The 18,363-nt window shown below is 37.7% G+C and overlaps 1 protein-coding gene across 4 annotated transcripts in view; it reads right to left on the reverse strand.

Moving 5' to 3' along the window:
• Window positions 1-359: 359 nt before the first annotated feature.
• CCNY (cyclin Y) overlaps window positions 360-18,363 on the reverse strand; it is a 118,641-nt gene continuing 100,637 nt past the window's right edge. For all 4 annotated transcript variants that reach the window (XM_083860291.1, XM_083860292.1, XM_083860294.1 and 1 more), the window contains 3 exons: window positions 12,553-12,719; window positions 9,064-9,226; window positions 360-3,309 (listed from right to left, as the gene is read on the reverse strand). In XM_083860291.1, coding sequence (XP_083716417.1) covers window positions 3,193-3,309; window positions 9,064-9,226; window positions 12,553-12,719 — 447 coding nt within the window. In that variant the 3' untranslated portion in view covers window positions 360-3,192. The remainder of the gene's footprint in view (window positions 3,310-9,063; window positions 9,227-12,552; window positions 12,720-18,363) is intronic.

Genomic DNA, 18,363 nt, shown 5'->3' on the forward strand with positions numbered 1-18,363 from the left:
CAATAGAAAACATTCATCATTTGAATAGCTGACTGGGTTTGTGGAAGGTGGAAAAACAAGATTTGATCATTTTGGTTTTGCACTTATCCCATGACTCCAATGCTCTCAGTCCCACATGACAGTGTCTGTCAGAATGATATATGTCACTGACAAACAAAGAAATACAAACAGCAAAACAAATATAAAGAGGTCTGCAGGTGGAAAGAGGAATTATGGAAACAACTCTGGACTGCATAGGGATGAATGATTAAACCCTTACAAGATGCCTTTTTCAAATATAGATCCAATTATTAACGCATAAAAGACCAAACAAGTGGCCCACTGACTCAACATATAAGAATAATTCATTAAGACAATGATACTTGAAGGGACAGGTTTATTGTATCTCCTACACCTTTTCAGTTCTGAGCCGGTGACCAAAGCAATAATGAAAACCTTAATCCAGAAAACATTTACAGCAAAACACAATGTCTTTGTGCTGTTAATTAAAATGTTATATGGTTCTCCTCCTTTCTTACATCTCCGGTGATTCTCTAACTTTGCAATGGTATTTTCCATACAGTAATGCTGAAAAAACTACACTAAACACAACATAATCCTAAACAATAATTAATTTTTAATTACCTGGTATAGAATACCTTGCAAACAAAAGACACTTTTCAGATTTACTGACAGGTACTGTATTTTTTGGCAACCCTGGAACAAACCAGAAGAAAACGCAAAGAATTATTTTATAACCATGAGGGAAAGAAACATCCATCTAAATGTAGAGGATTCATATGGTAAAACTAAATAAAAAATCCACACTTACAGCAGATTTTTTTTTAATTCTTAGTGCAAGAAACATAACCAAGTTAATCACAGAATCAGTACTAATTAAGAATATGGAAAATTCTCCTATACAGAGGTAGAGTCCAGTGCACAAGGCTAAAACGATATTCAATAGTCTAAACAAGACTGAGCCAGGTTTTACGGAATCCACTTTTTAAAGTATCAGACTGTATGTACATACATACAATAAATAGACTATACAATCTTTAAAGTAGTTTAATAAACTTCACAAAAATTATAGTAGATGCATTGATATCTTTACATAATTCAAAGTTCATATCTCTATCGCCCAGAAATGGATAAAACCAATATTCCTGATATCAAGTTAAATGGAAAATAGTTTAGCAAAGTGTTGATAAATCAAAATATTTTACATATTTTAAAGCCTAAATTTATGCTTATAAAGGATGAATTTCAAATGCTCTGAAAATGTTCCTTTTGATACTATCTGTAAAGAGGTTCCAAATGCTGTAAATTTTTATAAACACTTGCCTTACATTCCATGTTCAAGGGGAAAATGGACTTGGATACTCACAGTTCTGATGCATTGGCACAACAAGAAGTGATGAGAATTAGATTATTTTAAAGGCCCAAAGAACATCAGGAGAATTTATGGACAAAGCCTTCATGTCTCAAACTAAACCAATCACATTGGGAAGTTAACAGGAAACTGTTTGGTTTCACTGCTTCAATCCTGTCGGTGCCTCCCCGCCCGGAGGAGCACCTTGGGAGTCAAATGTGCATCTCCAGGTTGCTACAAGCCCATAGGGCTTAACAAAACATGGAATCTTCGTGGGTTACAATAGTAGTGCACAAATCAGGGACATCTGCTGCCATTCCCTTCAGTGATAGTCACAAGACACATTTCAGGGAACTGAGAGCTCTCAGCTGTATCTTTCTAAACTGTGCAAAAAAAAAAACACTAGGGGGAAAAAAATCACTCTATGGTGTTATGAAGCAAATATGCTTATGCTGACAAGTTATTTTGTATAAAAGGTTCTTACAATTGCCAAGGAGGCAACAGCCACAGTAAGAGCAAAATAATAATAACAACAGAAGAGTTTAATAATCTGAGTTGGAAATTATATTCACAGTTCAGTTACTTTTAATTTCTATAAGCACCTACAATGAAAAACATGAGGGTTTGTATTTCAGCTTCCAAATCGAATCTCCTTGTGACAGATACTTTGTTAAGATTTCCATTCTGCTCTTCTACAGGCCTTTTCATTGGAACAATTTTTTTTATTATTTTTTATTTTATACAAACAGACTCACTTTGATTTAAAGTAAACATATAAAAATTGAGAATATTGCTTGCAACAATGGACCTGGAGGTGAAGGAATGAACTTGTCAAGCTATACGAAAAAAAAAACAACTCCTTCAAAATGGATGAATTCTGCTAAATTTCTAATGCTATGAAAATCTGCAAAAATGATCACAAGATCTGTTGCAAATTTCAGAGATTTGGCCCAAGTCTTATCATCATCATCTCAAGACTTTAACAACTCTATATTACGGAAAAATAAACAATTCCAAGAACTCAGGAAGGCACACGCACCCAAGTATACTATAAATAAAACACATCATGAAATTACTAAGATCTTCTGATCCCTGTACACACTTTTGGTTCAGCACTATGGTCAAGTTCTCTCTTTTGAAATACAATAAAAGGCATACAAGAAATGTAACATATGCATAATAATTAAGAAGAAGAATGCTAATAAGACAGGTTACAGAGAAAAGTGCAGTGAAAAAACCCAACGCTATTTATTCAGGGGCTTGTGCTACTGTAAATACAGACTTTGTATTTCCTGCTGTGCAAGGGGAAGAATTTATCCTGGGAAGCAGCAATGAGGAATGCAAAAAAACCCCAACAACAACATCAACAACAAAAAGATATTAAGAGAAACCTTTAAGATGGAACTCTCCCAATGTCATTCCTCTAGTGCACAGTCATCTGATTACATGGTTTTTTTCTCATGCTGCCATTTCCCTTCATCAGTACAGTATAATAGAAAATGGCACAGTTCTTAGATATTTTTCTGCCTCTACTTCATATTTTTGTTTCTTCTTCCAAGCACCTGATTTGCTGTTTCCTCATAAAAGTGTAAAGCTGTTAGTGGAAGTGAGAAAATAACTGTTGCTGATCTTCTCTCCCGATCATCGATTTCTCCATTTCTCCTTCCGTTAGGTATTTCACTCGTGTGCTACACAATGGGGAGGCACTGTAAAGGCAGCTTGACAGATTTAAAAATAAAAAAATCAAAAGTCTTTTTTCTTTATCCCCCTGCCCCCAGCCCACTCTGAAAAAAATGGATGGATGAAACAGTACATCTGTAGGAATATTCCAGTCTCCTCTGTTAGGAGATAATTGCAGGGGACCATCTAACCACAGTCAGATTGTCAGCACTGACCGACCGTTTCTTTGCAGCTTTCCTGAAGTCCTTGTATTTATCTTCACATAGGCGAGAAATGGCCTGCAAGAGAAAAGATGAAAAAGACCCTCAATTGCATTGCCCACAGCCACACAGGTAAAGCAAGACAAAATGCGAATTTCAACATACAGGTGAAATTACAAAAGTCACTTAATTAAGCAAAACACATGAAGACATTCTCCTCAAATCCTAGTTTTCATTTCATTAGTCTTGGAAAGAAGACTTCCATTACCTCACATGGCAACCTCAGAAGAACTCAGCATACCCAAAGCCTTTTCTTTGCAGGTGAACCATCACAAACCTCACTGAGGGAGCTGACAAAGCTTATCCATTTCCACAAGGTAACTGATGTATGATCCTTCATAGATGAAAAATCATGGAAAACTTAATAAAACAACCATAGAAACTGTAAGTGTACTTGGAGAATTTAGAAATCGGGTGGCTCTTAAATTTTTTATTTCCTAAAAATCTTGTAGTAGTTACATTTTTCTCTGTTGAGAGATGGCCTTGCAGAATGCTCACCCTGCTTTGCTTCCTGAGCTGATGTTAACTCACCTTTCAGCAGATGATCATTTCTATGTGACCAGGCCATCTTATATAGTGCCAGAAGGAAATGAAACTCAAATTCAGAATAATTTAATACATGTTATAAATACATAGTCATTTTCAAACCTTTTGAAGAGAGAGACAAACACTATTCAAGTGTCAACTCCTTTTATTCTACACTGGAGTTAATGTTTGATGTTTCTTTTACTGTTTTTAGCGAAGTTTAAAAATAGTACTTATTATGGACCTCACATGCATGAATTTACTGTTCCCTAAAATAGCCTGTCTATTAGAGTTCATATGGCTGGGACAGGCTGTGGTTGGCATCAGCAGAGATGTTAACTCTGGCAATCAAACTGCAGAACTGCAGAGAAAGCTCACTGCAAGGAGTACTGAAGGTCAAATTCAAAAATACAACAAACTAAAGCAGCATTTTTTATTTACTCAGGAGTGGTTTCACGTTGTGCCTTAAGATAAGATGTTTAATAAAGAGTACTGTACAAACAAATCCAGTAGAAGTGTTTGATTATAACACAAGGCATTACAAATATTTAAACATCCAGACTCCATAGATCATTTTCTCTCTTGATCTTTACTTCTGTAGCACAGCAGAGAAGAGTCCTTTAATTTGAATAGTCCTGCAAAGACCAGAGGCAGGTATGGCAGAAGCACACAGCTCACACATCTGAGAGCAAGTTCATCTAATGCTCTGGTCAAGCCAACCACAAAACATCATTAAATTAGAAAACAAAACAAAATGAAACAAACCCAAGCCCCAAAACAATATAAAACCACCACCAAGAGAACAGTTGCTACTTTTCAGTTGAAAACTGCATATTTTTGTTTAACACTACTCTTGACCACAGTTTTCCTTCATGGTGCAGATGAAGAGAACAACAGAATAAAATGCCACAAGTATTCATAGTGCTTTTTAGACCATAACTTCATTCAAGTAAAACTGCTTAATAAAATTTTATTTCACTTAACCAGGAACTTGATGGATTAAGAGAGTTTATGCAATTCAATCAGATTTAAAATTCAATTGGTTAAAAATGTTTATCCATGAAATAATGTGCCAAGGCATGGCATGACAAAGGGGTGTACTGAGGTAGAGCTCAGCTTCCTTCATCTGCCAAATCAGGCTATTACCTTAGGCATCAAACAGTCAGAGAAGGTAATCACTTCAAAATTGCCTGTGTGACACAGGGAGATTTCTGTTCTGGCACTTGGTCAGACAAAATGAAATGTTGCTTGGAAGTGGCACTTAATATTTGGCATCTCTAGGCTATGCTGATGAATCATATGGATAAGAAACATACTGCCATTTAAAGCAGCTCTGTATCTAAAGATGCCTCTTCATTTGCAAGTAAGTTATAAAACCGACATCTGGAGCACTCTTGGCAAGGTAGTTAGCCAACTTTGGGGGAAACATATACATGTGGGGAAACAAGATAAAAGCAGAAAACTGTAAATATTTATTATTGTCCTTCAGTTAAAATAAATCAAAATAGCTATAATCACCTTTCTATCATCTGATAATTCTGTTGCTTCTATTGCTAGAAAAAGAAACCAATTTTTGACAGTTGCAATATTTCTCATGTCAAATCAAAACATTCTTAAAAACCAGCATCCATCATGTAAAATTTTGTTTGGCTTGGCTGTAATGTATGTATTCAGTGTATTCAGCTAGAATGCATACAAATATATATTCTTACATTACATCCATGCATACAGAACTAAAGTCAGTTCCTCTGCTGAGTTAGATGACTCTCCTAGAGATTCCATCACTGGAGGAGGGGACAAGTAAGGAGGAAGAAGGCTGGAGAATGGCAGTAGTAGCAGTAGTAGTAGTAGAAGCAGCAGTACAAATTTTGGCTGCATGCATGCTTGTGCAGGGCAGGAAAGCAGCAGGCTGGTCATGGGTTCACAACCAGGAATGCACAAAGGCACAGACTGTGAGTGCTGCACACCCTCCAAACTCACGAACCAGAGGAAACGTAGCAGAAGCAAACAGCAGGTAGTTCTTAATTTATAAAGCATAAAAAAAGCACAGTTGATTACTCCCAAAACCTAAAAAGGTGAGTTTTGCTTTGTTTTGCTCTTCTTTTTCTTCCTGGCTTTGAGGGTTCTGAACATACAAAACATACAGAATTCCAACAAGTCACTGCAACACTGGAAAGCTGAAGAGATATAAAGACACTTCTTTACTTGTAACTTAAATATTCTTCTCCTGGTTTTGTCTATTTGATCTATGGGACTGTATCTCTTTCAAAGGGTTTGAACTATGTGCTCAAGTACCATCCTAACAATAAAGATCTCAGTCAACATATAGTAGTTAAACTGGGAGTGCACTAATGAATGCTCTTAGAAAATCTAACCTTGAAACAAGCACAGTGCTAAGATCACAAGCAGCAATAAGACAGAAATTTTTTGTCTACCTAACCCAAAGAGGAGAATGTGACTCATATTTAGCTCAGTACATGGGAGAAAAAACAGGTGCAAGAGTAGGAAATTATGAAATAGTGGATTAAGGCTGGACACCCAACAACCTTCTTGGCAGAAAAAATTCTCCCATATTAGAAAACAGTTCTCAGGAAAAGCAAAGGAAGCCTTGACATTTGACATAATTAAAAGGAAGAACAAAACACACTATAACATATGCTGTTTGGAACAAACAGCATTGGCAGGTGGACAGACTGGATGATCTAATGAAAGTTTATTTGCCATTTTTAATTTGTCTGATTCCATAAAACAGAAGAAAAAAACAAGAAGGGGTCATAAAAATGGTTTCTGGCTATCAGATGAAAATCCAGGACACCCTAGTCCATGGATAATTAAAAGGCAAAAAAAAACCCAATTACTTTCATTTTGTCATTAAAAAAACAAATCTGCTTTTTAAGTGTCAATTGTAAGAACATTAGGTAAGAGAAAGCATCCACTGCAGATGCTTGAGAAAGTGATGTAATTTTTAACAAGTACTGCAATCTCTTGTAACACCTCTAAGCTGATGGATCTTGCCCAGCATTTCTTTTTGATGTGGTACATTCTTGCTAGCCTTGTCCTTGGTCTTTTTACGGTGGGGTTTGTTTTTTTTCCATTATCATGGGTTTGTCAACTATATGATGTTTGCAGAAATCGCAATGCAGATTCTGCCATGTCAGATCTCATGCTTCTGCTTTAGATATTAAAAAAATAGCTTTAAAACGCTAAAGTAGCAAAAATATCTTATAATATAGCCATTTTTCTACACAACACCTTTTGTGATCTCAAATGCCAGTAAGTTGCTTTAATCTTAGGACTGAGCAAGGTCTTTTTAGTTTATCACACAAGGCAAATCCTTCCACTGCATGAATACATTTGCTGTGAGGCTGTTGTCTTTCATCACAGACTGCAGCTTTTCTCTCAGTATCAAAAATATCACAGCCTGTGTGGTACTACATCTACTCCACTTGACAATCCAGGCAACTCTTCTAAAACAGAGAACTCTGGTCTGAACAGCACACGAGAGACTACAGAAGTGCTGCAAATGCATTTTGATGACTCTTGGCAAGCTAAATGCTTAACTGTGCTCAGGGAACTGGGCTATAAATTCTGCTGTCAAGTAGTTTCAAGGGCACACTAATGACAACCACGTACTGCCAGGGAACAAGGCAGTTCCCTTCCTTCTGGCCACAGAAGAGAGAGGCAAGGAGGTGGCAGACCAAGCTGGTTTCACAGCAGATACTCCTCCTCTACCCTGAAGACATCCTCTGGCTAGTAGGGTTATTTACAGCCAACTTCTGCTGCCAGCTCAAAGCACGCCCAATGGGGAATTTTTTAATAATACAGATTTATTGAAAAAATATTCCATTAGGGTTTTTTAACTATGCCTTTTCTTTAGCTAGTACAGAAGATTTACCAGTATTTTCTGGCTATTTACAGTCATTTCCCGTTTTTCTTTTCTTCTCAGGTTTTAGGAGCTATCATTGTTACATTCATTTGTAACCTGCTGTTACACATTGTGTGTGATATAGACTGACAGTTTTAATAAACTGTGACTAAATCAAAAAGTAATTCACTTATATTTGATATATATAATAGCACTTATTATCAAGACTCCCATAACTCAGTAAAGTCTCTGATTGATTATAATCAAGTAAGATTATAATCCAAATGGAATTTTTCTTAATATTCTCTTGAATAGAAACAAAATCTGATGCAAATTTAGATCACACTCTATACAGAGAATGACATTCTTATTGGAGCTACCTATGAAATTTAGGAAGAATATTTAGAAAGAATGGGAGATACAATTTAAGTAAAATTTGCTTTGATTCTTTCTCCACCACTTTTAGTTCCCATTAGAGTCACAAACAAGTCAATTAACCTTCCCACGCACCATTCCCCCCCATGAAAACGTGCATAGAACTGCCTGACTGTTCTACAGGAGCACTAGGAATTTCAGAACATGCAAAGCTCCGTCTAACCCACAGGCAAACAACCTCCACTGCAAAGATGTTATGCAATTAAAGATGTGTGCTGTTAAAAGCAGCCAGCATCTAATGAAAATTTTCAAAATTAGTAACAAAATGCACACCCAGTGCAATAATGCCCATATTTGAAAAACGTATCTGAAAAAATTAGGAAAAATATGTTGCAGTCTTGCAAAGGGCCCACAATTAGCTGATAATTTAAATTCCTCCTGTGTCTGGTATTCACAGGTCCAGACCATCCAACAGTGCTTCTGGCATATGGTATATCCACATTTCATAAGCATTCATGACTTATTCACTGAAGGCACGTGCTCATTTCTGTTCTCCCTTTACTGAGGAAAACACCATGAGAGATAACAAAGTCGGATCCACATGAAACTGAGCACTTGCAGAGGAACATGGAATAGCTATTTTCAGCAACACTCGTTAATATTCTGTCATCTAAGGTGGATAATCAGTTTTAAGAAACCAAATAAATGAACAACCCTAGACTGTGAACACAATAATTATAAAACTTGTGGGTACTTCCACAAGGCCAATACAGACAACTGCAACTGAAGAGAAATGGAAAGCAAGGTAAGGTATGAAGCAAACTGGGTGAAAAGCTGTCCCCACAGCCATGAATGCTCAAAGCATAAACACAACCATTATGAAAATCAGGCTCATGATATTCTAATATCTCATGGGAGTATCTGGGAAGAGATGGGAGAAATGGCACAGAAATTCCCAATCCCCCTATATATTTAACAATGAGCAATCTGAAAGGAGTCTTACTTACCTCAAGTTTATATGCCCTGTCCCTGCTGAGGGGCTCCAAGGGAAAACTCAGGTTATTCGCTTCTGCCAGGGAACGCAAATCAAAATAATACTTGGCATAAACACTGGAGGGCACATTAATATTGAACTGTAACAGCTCAAGAAACTGGCGTTCTAGCTCATTCCTGTGGAAAGAAGATAAACATGGAAACTGTAGTATTTCAAACCGTGCATTCTGAATGCAATTTTACTTTAAATTGCAAATGGTATAAACCAAGTTCATTTTTTATTCTTGGCAGAAGCAATTATCCCAGCCTAAGGTTTGACCTTCTCTTCCAAGTTCTATCAGTGTACTCACACCGATGAGGAATATGAGACATGCTGCACCTTGCAGCTGCTACTGCAACGTCAATAAATCCAGACACAAAGTTTTGCTAGTGAAAGGGCACCTTTATCAGTTTAGCTAACACAATTTTGGAAAGAAAACCTACGAGGGAAAAAAAATTCTCGTAGTTTCTGCTTTACCTCCACTAGGTGGGTCTGCACACACAGCTATGCCACAACAGCACACACACACATCCCTGCTCTAAATTTGTCAGGCTCCTCTCATAAACGCTGCAAATTACTCTAACACATAAATTACTGAAGAATTTATTTACTCCCTGCAGCTCTTCATAATCAATCATTTAGAATTAGTCATGGGAAACGTGAATTTTTCATCATACTCTCTTTAAGAACAGAATAAAGCAATTCTTCCCTTAGACGTGCAACCAAAATTCACAGTGGTGATCACGTGTTTTCCAGCATCTGAACCAAATGTGTTTGTCAAAATACCTGATAGGAACAGAGGTCCTGTTTGATCTCTGTTCCCACCCTGTAAAACTTTGGTATATAAATACATTATTACCTATACCAATACAATTAAAAGTACACTGAGAAATAAGCCAACTAACAAAATTAAAATTTTCATAAATTGCACAGTAACTGGATATGCTACCTAATACTTATGCGGGGATATATGATACATTCAAAACAGTGATTTCAAGAAATGAGAAATAAAAAAAAAGGGGTGTGTGAAAGCTATCAATGTTTGCTGAAGAGCCCAGTGACTGCACTGCTGTGCTACCAGCAGGCATTGACTGATGATCATATTGGCTTTAAGTTATATTTTGACTGCTGTGCAAGTGTGCAAGGAATACGAAATAGAAGTTGCACAGTTGGCAATAGAAGAGGATCTGAAGATAAAAAGTACCGGTACAGTAGTTTTTCAACACTGAATTATTTTTCTCCTCACTTTTTACCCTTATATAATACTTACATCATAATAATTGTTCTTCCTTATCCTCACTCTCTGTGCCAAAATTCTACATTTATATAATGATAAATACTAATTAATACTAAAAGACTAACTAACTGCTGGCTATGGAGTCTTTGATTTTAATTCCCATTGTTAAAGATCCCAACTTAAAAATCCAAGTAAAAAAGTTACACCTTAAGATGTCTATAAATAGAAACAAAGTATTACCTTTACATGTCCTTTTATACTGCCAAGATTGTACATTCTGCAAGCTAAGCCTAAAGTTCTATGTTAACTGATAATATAAAGCCTATTTAGTGGCAGAAGACATTGGCTGTACCCCTTTTGAAAAGCACCCTCAAAAATCTCAAATACACAGCCTCAGATTATTATTCTTCCTTACCTCCAAGGTTCTTACCTCGGATTCTTATTATCCCTTACTTTATCTCTAAGTTGGATCAGTAGATTAGCTACAGATCAGAAAGGACAAAAACATGCAAGTATTTCTTACTGAATTTATGTAATCCTTTTTACCCCATACACCTCCCTCAGACTGCTTTAGCATGTGCTTTCCTGGGCCACTCCTCAGAAATTCAGTGTAATGCCACATATATGACTACATGTACCCACTGCACTTCAGTTCCTCCCAAGTTCTCTGCTGACTTTCAGGCACAGTTCACTGCACTGATGCTGACTTATAAAACCCTGAAAGGTCTGGTTCATGTTTTGCAAGATACACTTACGCTGAACAATTCACACAAATTGAAGATTTTGACCTAGAGCTCTTCTTCTGCCTTACTAATACAATGAAAAGCCCTTGTCTTGCTTAGAGCCAGACACTTCAAAATCATCATAACTGTACTGTCCCAGCTAACTAAAAATAAGAAAGAAAAAAAAATGGCCACATTGCAAATAGGAGGAAAACAAAATTTGGAAAAACTGAGAGCAGGAATATGAGCACCAGAATCTTTGCTGGGGGATTCAAATGGAGCCTTAAAGACAAACCTCATGAACTAGACCTCCAAGTACATACAGAGAGCTAAGGCTACCCAGAGGTTTCTGGGTTTACAGTCTGCAAGAACTCTAAAATCTTTTAAGGAAAGGGTAAGAAGCTAAAAACCTTGAGGACAAGGACTCCTCATGTTTTGGTTTAGAGAATGTGCAGTGCAGAAAGGGGCTGATGTTAGCACAGCTCTGCCATTACTGGTGTAATACAGCTCAAGTGCAGCGTCTAACAGTAGCACCATCACAAGTGTTTGTCAGAAACAATAATCTCTTTTTCTGTTTCCTTTCACACCACCTTCAAGAAAAGACCTGAGATTTAACAATTTCAAACCTCATATTTATAACCATTCTTGATTAATACTGTCATATGGCACAGTCAAACCTGTGACTCTGCTTCAAGCTGTTGAGCACTTCAGCTCATGTCTCAGCTTCAGGAACTCTTTAAAAGCACCCAGATTTGCCTTGGAGGAGAAATGAATGGATGGAGGCCCCTTACTGCTACTGAATACTCAAAAAGCGTGAGAAAAGGATCAAGGAGAAAAGTAACTTTGCAAGATCACTTAGATTCCATACAATCAGTTAAGGAACCATTAGCAAATTATTTTGCATGGAATAATATTGCACACAGAAATGTGAAGGGCCTGATTTTGGTTCTTGTCCATCTTATCTCCTTCTTTCATTTTGGAAACCTCATTGTGTCTGAATTTTTAACATCTTGAAAATTATTTCAGCAGGATACCAGGGGAAAAAAAAGTCAAAACCCAAAAGCATCCATTTTAAATAATAGCAATAAACAACTGGGTCATCATCTAAAGGTCATTAAGATAACTTCATTTCCTGCCTTATATGTCCATCTACATCTGCATGGAGAATTAGTATGACAGTAAATGATGCTGAATGAATGCATGCAGGCTCACTAGATGTGGCGATTTTTATCAAACCATACATTTATATATTCTGTAGAGCTGTTTTCATTATTGTGTATGAATATCATCCAATTGTAACATACACTTTAACCAGAAAACAAAAATAATTCATGTCTTCTACATAAGCAGCTGTCAAGCTGACATCATGCCATCTATCAGCATTCATTATGTTTAGATACAACACAAATATACAAACTTCATATAATTTATGAAAGAACTTCCCGTCACCCTCACAGACACAGATCTTGGTATTCATTGACAAAGACAAACAAACTGCACTCACATGTCTTCGACAGTGATATCCTTCAGGATCTGGCAGTAATCCACGTTCCACACTGCCTGGTCATCCCAAACTTTAGATGCCAGTAGAATTGCCCCCAGCACTATTCGCTTCCAGTTTGCTGGACAAATATCTATCTCTGCATAAGTTAAGAGTCTTTCAAGATATACCTGTGGAAATGCATCAAAATCAAGACTTGATCGATTTTGCTATTATGTAAAAATGAAAAAGAAAACTATTCCCATTCCAGCAATTGTAAAATAGTAATCTGCTTTCAAGAAGATTATTTTATTATAAAAGTTATAGTTTCTAATACACATGTTAATGCTAGGCTCAAAACTGGATGTGATAAATCCACTTTAGTTGGCCTTTGCCTTCTGATCCTATTACACATTTCAAGAGGTCAGACATCAGACTCCTAAATACATTATTTCTCCTTTAGCTGTGATTTCCCCCTGCTTGCCATCCTAAAGCTGAAGAAAACCTTAACATTATCTGATAATACTGTAAAACAAAAAAATTTGTTTTCCTTCTTAAGGAAGGCAAACTGTTATTTAAGCACAAAATTCCAAATTATGTGTCAAGCCTATTACTGAAGATGGAAGTTTGACTTTGAACTTAGCGGATCATTCTGAAAAGACTTTGATGTACAAAATCAGACATTGTGAGACTGCAGAAACACAAAGCTCAGTAAGAGGGTGGCACATGGATCTCCCCGGTGTCTGCACTACCTGGGGGCTCTGTGCAAAATGCTGTCTTTTGCTTTCCAGACAGCCTCTGTAAACAAGCTCCTTACACTCTATATTGCACAAGGCAATTTGTCAACTTTGCAAGTAAAACTGCTCCTTGAATAATGAAAATACAGCATTCCCTGGAGTCATCCCTGGGAAGCAAAAAACTTCTTTAAAGCACTACACTAATGCTGGGAGGTTCCTAAGCAGAGAGCATATGGAAGCTGTAATATTATGCCACTCAAATTAGCAGATGAACTTAATTTGCTTCACATCAATGCAGAATTTGACTCTCTACTTTTAATGCAAACCTTTTAAATCTCATCTTTTCACATCCAGTTTTAGAAGACTTAGAATTAATACTCCATATTTATAGATATATAAAGCATATAAAAATCAGAAAATACATCCTTTTTATGTAGAACTCTAGCTTAGAAAGACAGAGAAAAGAAAAACAACTAAGTAAGGATTTTGTGTGGGCTGAAATTCAAAGGCACTTAAGAGAAGAAAACATAAATAGATAAGAATTATATTGCAAGGAAAGACTTAGAATCATGGAATAGTTTGGCTTAGAAGGACCTTTAACAGCTATCTAGTTTCAGCCCTCCTGTCATGGGCAGGAAAATCTTTCACTAGACAGACTGCTTAGAATCCCATCCAGCCCTGCCTTGAACACTTCCAGGGATAGGGCATTCACTCTTCTCTGGTAACCTGTCCCCATGTCTCACCACCTTCACAGTAAAGAATTCTTCCTAACATGCAATCCAACTTCTTTCAGGTTAAAGCCATTTATAGCCCTCATCCTATCACTAAAACCCTCAAAAAATGTTCTTCTCCAGCTTCCCTGTAAACCTTCTTTAAGTACTAGGAGGCTGCTGCAAGGCATCCCCAAAGCCTTCTCTTCTTCAGGCTGAACAGCCCCAACTCTCTCAGCCTGTCATGGGAGAGGTGCTCCAGTCCTCTGACCAGCTTCATCACCCTCCTCTGGACTTGCTCCAGCTGATCCATGGCCTTCTTATGTCAGAGACCCCCAAGCTGGATGCAGCACTCAGGTGAACAGAGAAGAGGGACAGACTCCCTCCACCTGCTGCCCACGGTGCTTTGGATGCAGCCCAGGACACGTCTGGCTTTCTGGGCAGTCCCAAGCACACTGCCAGACCATGTACAGCTTCTCCCCAGTCAATACCTCCAAGTTCTTCTTGGCAGGGCTGCTCTCAAGCCATCCTCTGTTTAGCCTCTGTTTTGTGCTTGAAATTGCCTTGACCCATGTGCAGAACCTTTCAGTTGGCCTTGCTGAACTTCAGAAGGATTGCACAGGGCAGCCTCTCAAGCCTGTCAAGGTCCATGTGCACAGCAGATGAAATTACACCTCAGTAAAAAGGCAGCATAAACTTGCCACTATTTTCCCACCAGCATGTACTTGAGAATTCAGAATTAAAAATTAAATAGGAGTTTGATAAGACTCTATTCCTATACCTTCTTCATTACCATATTGATGCATCTTCCAATAGCATGTTGAGGGCTGTGAAAAATCACTCGTGCTTCCTTGGTGATAACTTGGGCTTGACTCCAGATACAGTGTTTGCTGGAACGAGGCTCTTTATCATCCTTCAGTAAAAGTGAGGATGATAAACAGCTCTCCATAAGAAAGGCACTTAGTGTAGCTTTTAATTCCTTTTTTGAACATGCTTTATATGAGCAATTTTTTTGTTCACTTGCTGTGGCCTCCTTTACTCAGTCTTGGGTTTTAAGTATATGTTCAAGTAAGAGAAGACAGCAAAAGAACAAGACTACTTGCAACAAACATTTGTAAAAGTTTAATAAGGCCTTCAGCTGCTGAGAACTCACTGTAATCCAGGATTTGTAACATGATCAGGGTATCTTTGGGAGACATTAGTGTAGGTCTTCAACTTTTAATCAAGTTCACCCAGCTACACAGAGTCTTTCTTCTAGCTCTCCCTGTCTCTCTCTCTCCCAGAGAGAACCCACTGACTGCAGATTGGGAAATTTAGGCTGGAAACCAGAGTGACCTCCTAACAGCAGCACACACAGAGCCAAGTGAACTGTCTCCAATGTAAATGTGCCAAAGTGCATTATTTCTGATAGATGGAGCTGGTTTAATTTCAGAGCATTTCAGTATACAACGGCCTAGTGGGACACAGTACCAGCCCATGATGGGACATCAGAGTAGACAGGTAGAGCCTGCCATGCACTCACTACTGCAGGGACTGCTTCTGGCTGCTGCAAACATGTGCTGAATCAGGAGAGACTTTTGGAGAAGGGCCAGGTGGCTGCCAGCCTGTTTGAAGAGGGATGCTGTAGGGTGGTTAATCACTACGCTACTCATCCCAAACAAACTCATGGCTGGTGGGAGAACACCACCTGCTTCTGCTGGCAAAAGACAGTGAGTCTTCCCACACACACAGGGAGGCATGCTCCACCTCATTTAAAAAAAATCACTGAAAATGTTGGCCCTGTAATGGTAAATGTGAGATATGGAAATACCATTTGTATGCAATTATGTCTACACATTGAACAGTGTCTTAAACACAAGGGTCATTTTCTTAAATATAGGTTTTGTATCAAACAGACTGGGGTATGAGTGTACTACGTGGTTCAGTGTATTTGTCTCTTGTAATGAATTTCACTGGCCTAATTTTCAAAAGCAAAACACTTTCTACATCTTCTTTAGAACTAGTTGCTATGAAGTAATATAATAAAGCTGAATTTTAAAAGGTCACAATAGATAGGAATATCACAATCTGCATCCCAAAATGCTGGAATAAATTGGCTTATATGGCAAAAATGCAGAAGAAATGATGTGAGAAACACTATTCCTCTTTCTTTTTTTTAAATATAAGTCTAAGAACTGTCTCTCTTCTTGATTATTTTGGCAGGTGTTCCTTTATGGAACTAAAGTTTTAGTGTCTAGAGGTTAAAATATTATTTGCCTCCACCAGCTTTTAACAGCTGTGTCCACACTCAAGAATGGAATTAAGCTTAAAACAAATTGAAGCTGTTGCACCATTGTTACTTTTTTCCAATTTGCTTCATCCTTTGCAGTGCTTGAAAGTAAGCTTTTGAGGCAGAATTTTTCAGTACTTCTCTCTATTAAACATTCAAAAGCTGAATTCCTGAAAGACTCAGTTTTTTTCAGCCTTAATTTAAGAACTAGTTCTGCACAACCAGCACCCAAGAGCCATCTTCATCACATTTACCACTGCTCATTTAGTTCTATGACTGTATGTACAGATATTTTTTACAGAATGATAACAAGACTACTTATACAGATGAAAGTTACGGATGTGACATGAGCAAAAACTTTCAGTGATTTCAGTCAAACAATACATACTTCTGAATTCCTTCCAGCTTGCAAAGAACAGTTACAACTCAGTAACAGCAACACTACAATACTCAAAACTCATTTGTACTGTAAGTCAAATTCTAGCTGAAATGAAAATACAATTCTGATTAGGAAAATGCCAGTGGCCATTGGTCTGTCAATACATTTTTATTGACAAACTCAATACCTCAGACTCTGGTACCTCCATTATTAGTCTACAGTTCTGCATTTGGGAATGAACCACATGATTTTCTAGGACTGTCTGTCTAACGAGCTTTGATGGACAACAGCTGCACCTCATTGGAGATGTTTTAGTAACTAAGCACAGGTCAGAAGGCACACTGCACAGAGTCAGGATTTCAAAGGAGCAATACTGCATTATTATTTTCCATCTCTTCCCACAGACTAACACCAAGATTTCACAATGACTGACCTTTATACTTGGGGTATCAGCAAATTATTACTTAATCATAAGTGAAATCAATTTGGTGATTTGCCTCTGTTAAAAATTAATTTATCTGAATGAAAGAGACTTTATTTCTACTAATTAAATAAAATTAGCACTCCATGGGTATAGATAATCCCAAATTGGCTGGAAGTTCAATGAACTCTGGAGAAGTTCATTAGCTTAGATGTTGCACCACAGGAATGTAGTTAAATGGCTTCTAAAGCCATTTCAGGTCCAGCAGAAGTACAGAACTGATTTGTTTCAGCACGTATCTTCATCTCTTAAATCTGCCAGACCTGAAACAACTCCATGCTGACCTAGTTTGGATGTCTCTGATCTTGACTCCCAGGACCTGGACTTGCAGTGGCATGCTAAATAGCATTAGGCCATCCATTATAACCACTAGTCCTGGAGGGCTTTTTTTATCCAAACACAGAACTGTAACATGGCACAAACTATCAGGATCAGCAACAGCAACCAAGGTCCAGCAGTGCTGCCCCAGCAGGGCCACTGCCGAGCTTTAACCACCCCCAGGGTGGTTATTTGCAGATGGGTAAATCCATCCTGCTCTTCCCAAGTGTTTATTAGTAACTAACCACAGTATCCATGTTTTCCCAGTTATCTAAGATGTCAGGCTCCCCATGACCCTGGACAGTAGTGCTGGTTACACAACATCCCAATCAACAGAACATAAATCGTTTGAAGAAACTGAAAACTAAAGATAGCACTGAAGAGTTCAGTTTTAATTAGTGTGAAAAAGCATCTCATGTTTCCCATCTCAGAGGATATTATAGCAGACTTTGGACATTATGTAATACATTGAAATAGAAAGAAAAGTTAAAATACTGGAGAAGACTTCTTTCTCTTTTTTCCCCTCTCCAGAAGGATATATACCAAACATGAAAGTGTCAAATAATTTCATTTCAGTATTTCACAACCACAAAAACCACTCATATTTCTAAAATACTACGGCGTTCTTAGAGAAGTTTTGCTTCTTTTTGTTATTTCATCTTGAAGCTGTTCAACATTAACTTCCAATACTCCACTGATACCTCTTATCACATTGGAGTTGCAGTCTAAGCACTAACAATACAGCAGTCCTTGTTTTAGGCTTCCCTAAAGCAATGGAGAAGGTTTTCTGTGGAGATTATGAAATTTTCATCTTCAGAGAAACTCAGAACTCAACTGGTCAGGCCCTGATCAGCCTAGTTGTGCTTTGAGAAAAGACCAAACCAGACATGACCCCTAAAAGTCCCTTCCAACCAAAATTATTATGCAATTATATTTGTTTG

The sequence above is a fragment of the Zosterops lateralis genome (assembly GCF_965231275.1).
Source record: "Zosterops lateralis genome assembly, chromosome: 1".
In the NCBI taxonomy this organism is placed as follows: domain Eukaryota; kingdom Metazoa; phylum Chordata; class Aves; order Passeriformes; family Zosteropidae; genus Zosterops; species Zosterops lateralis.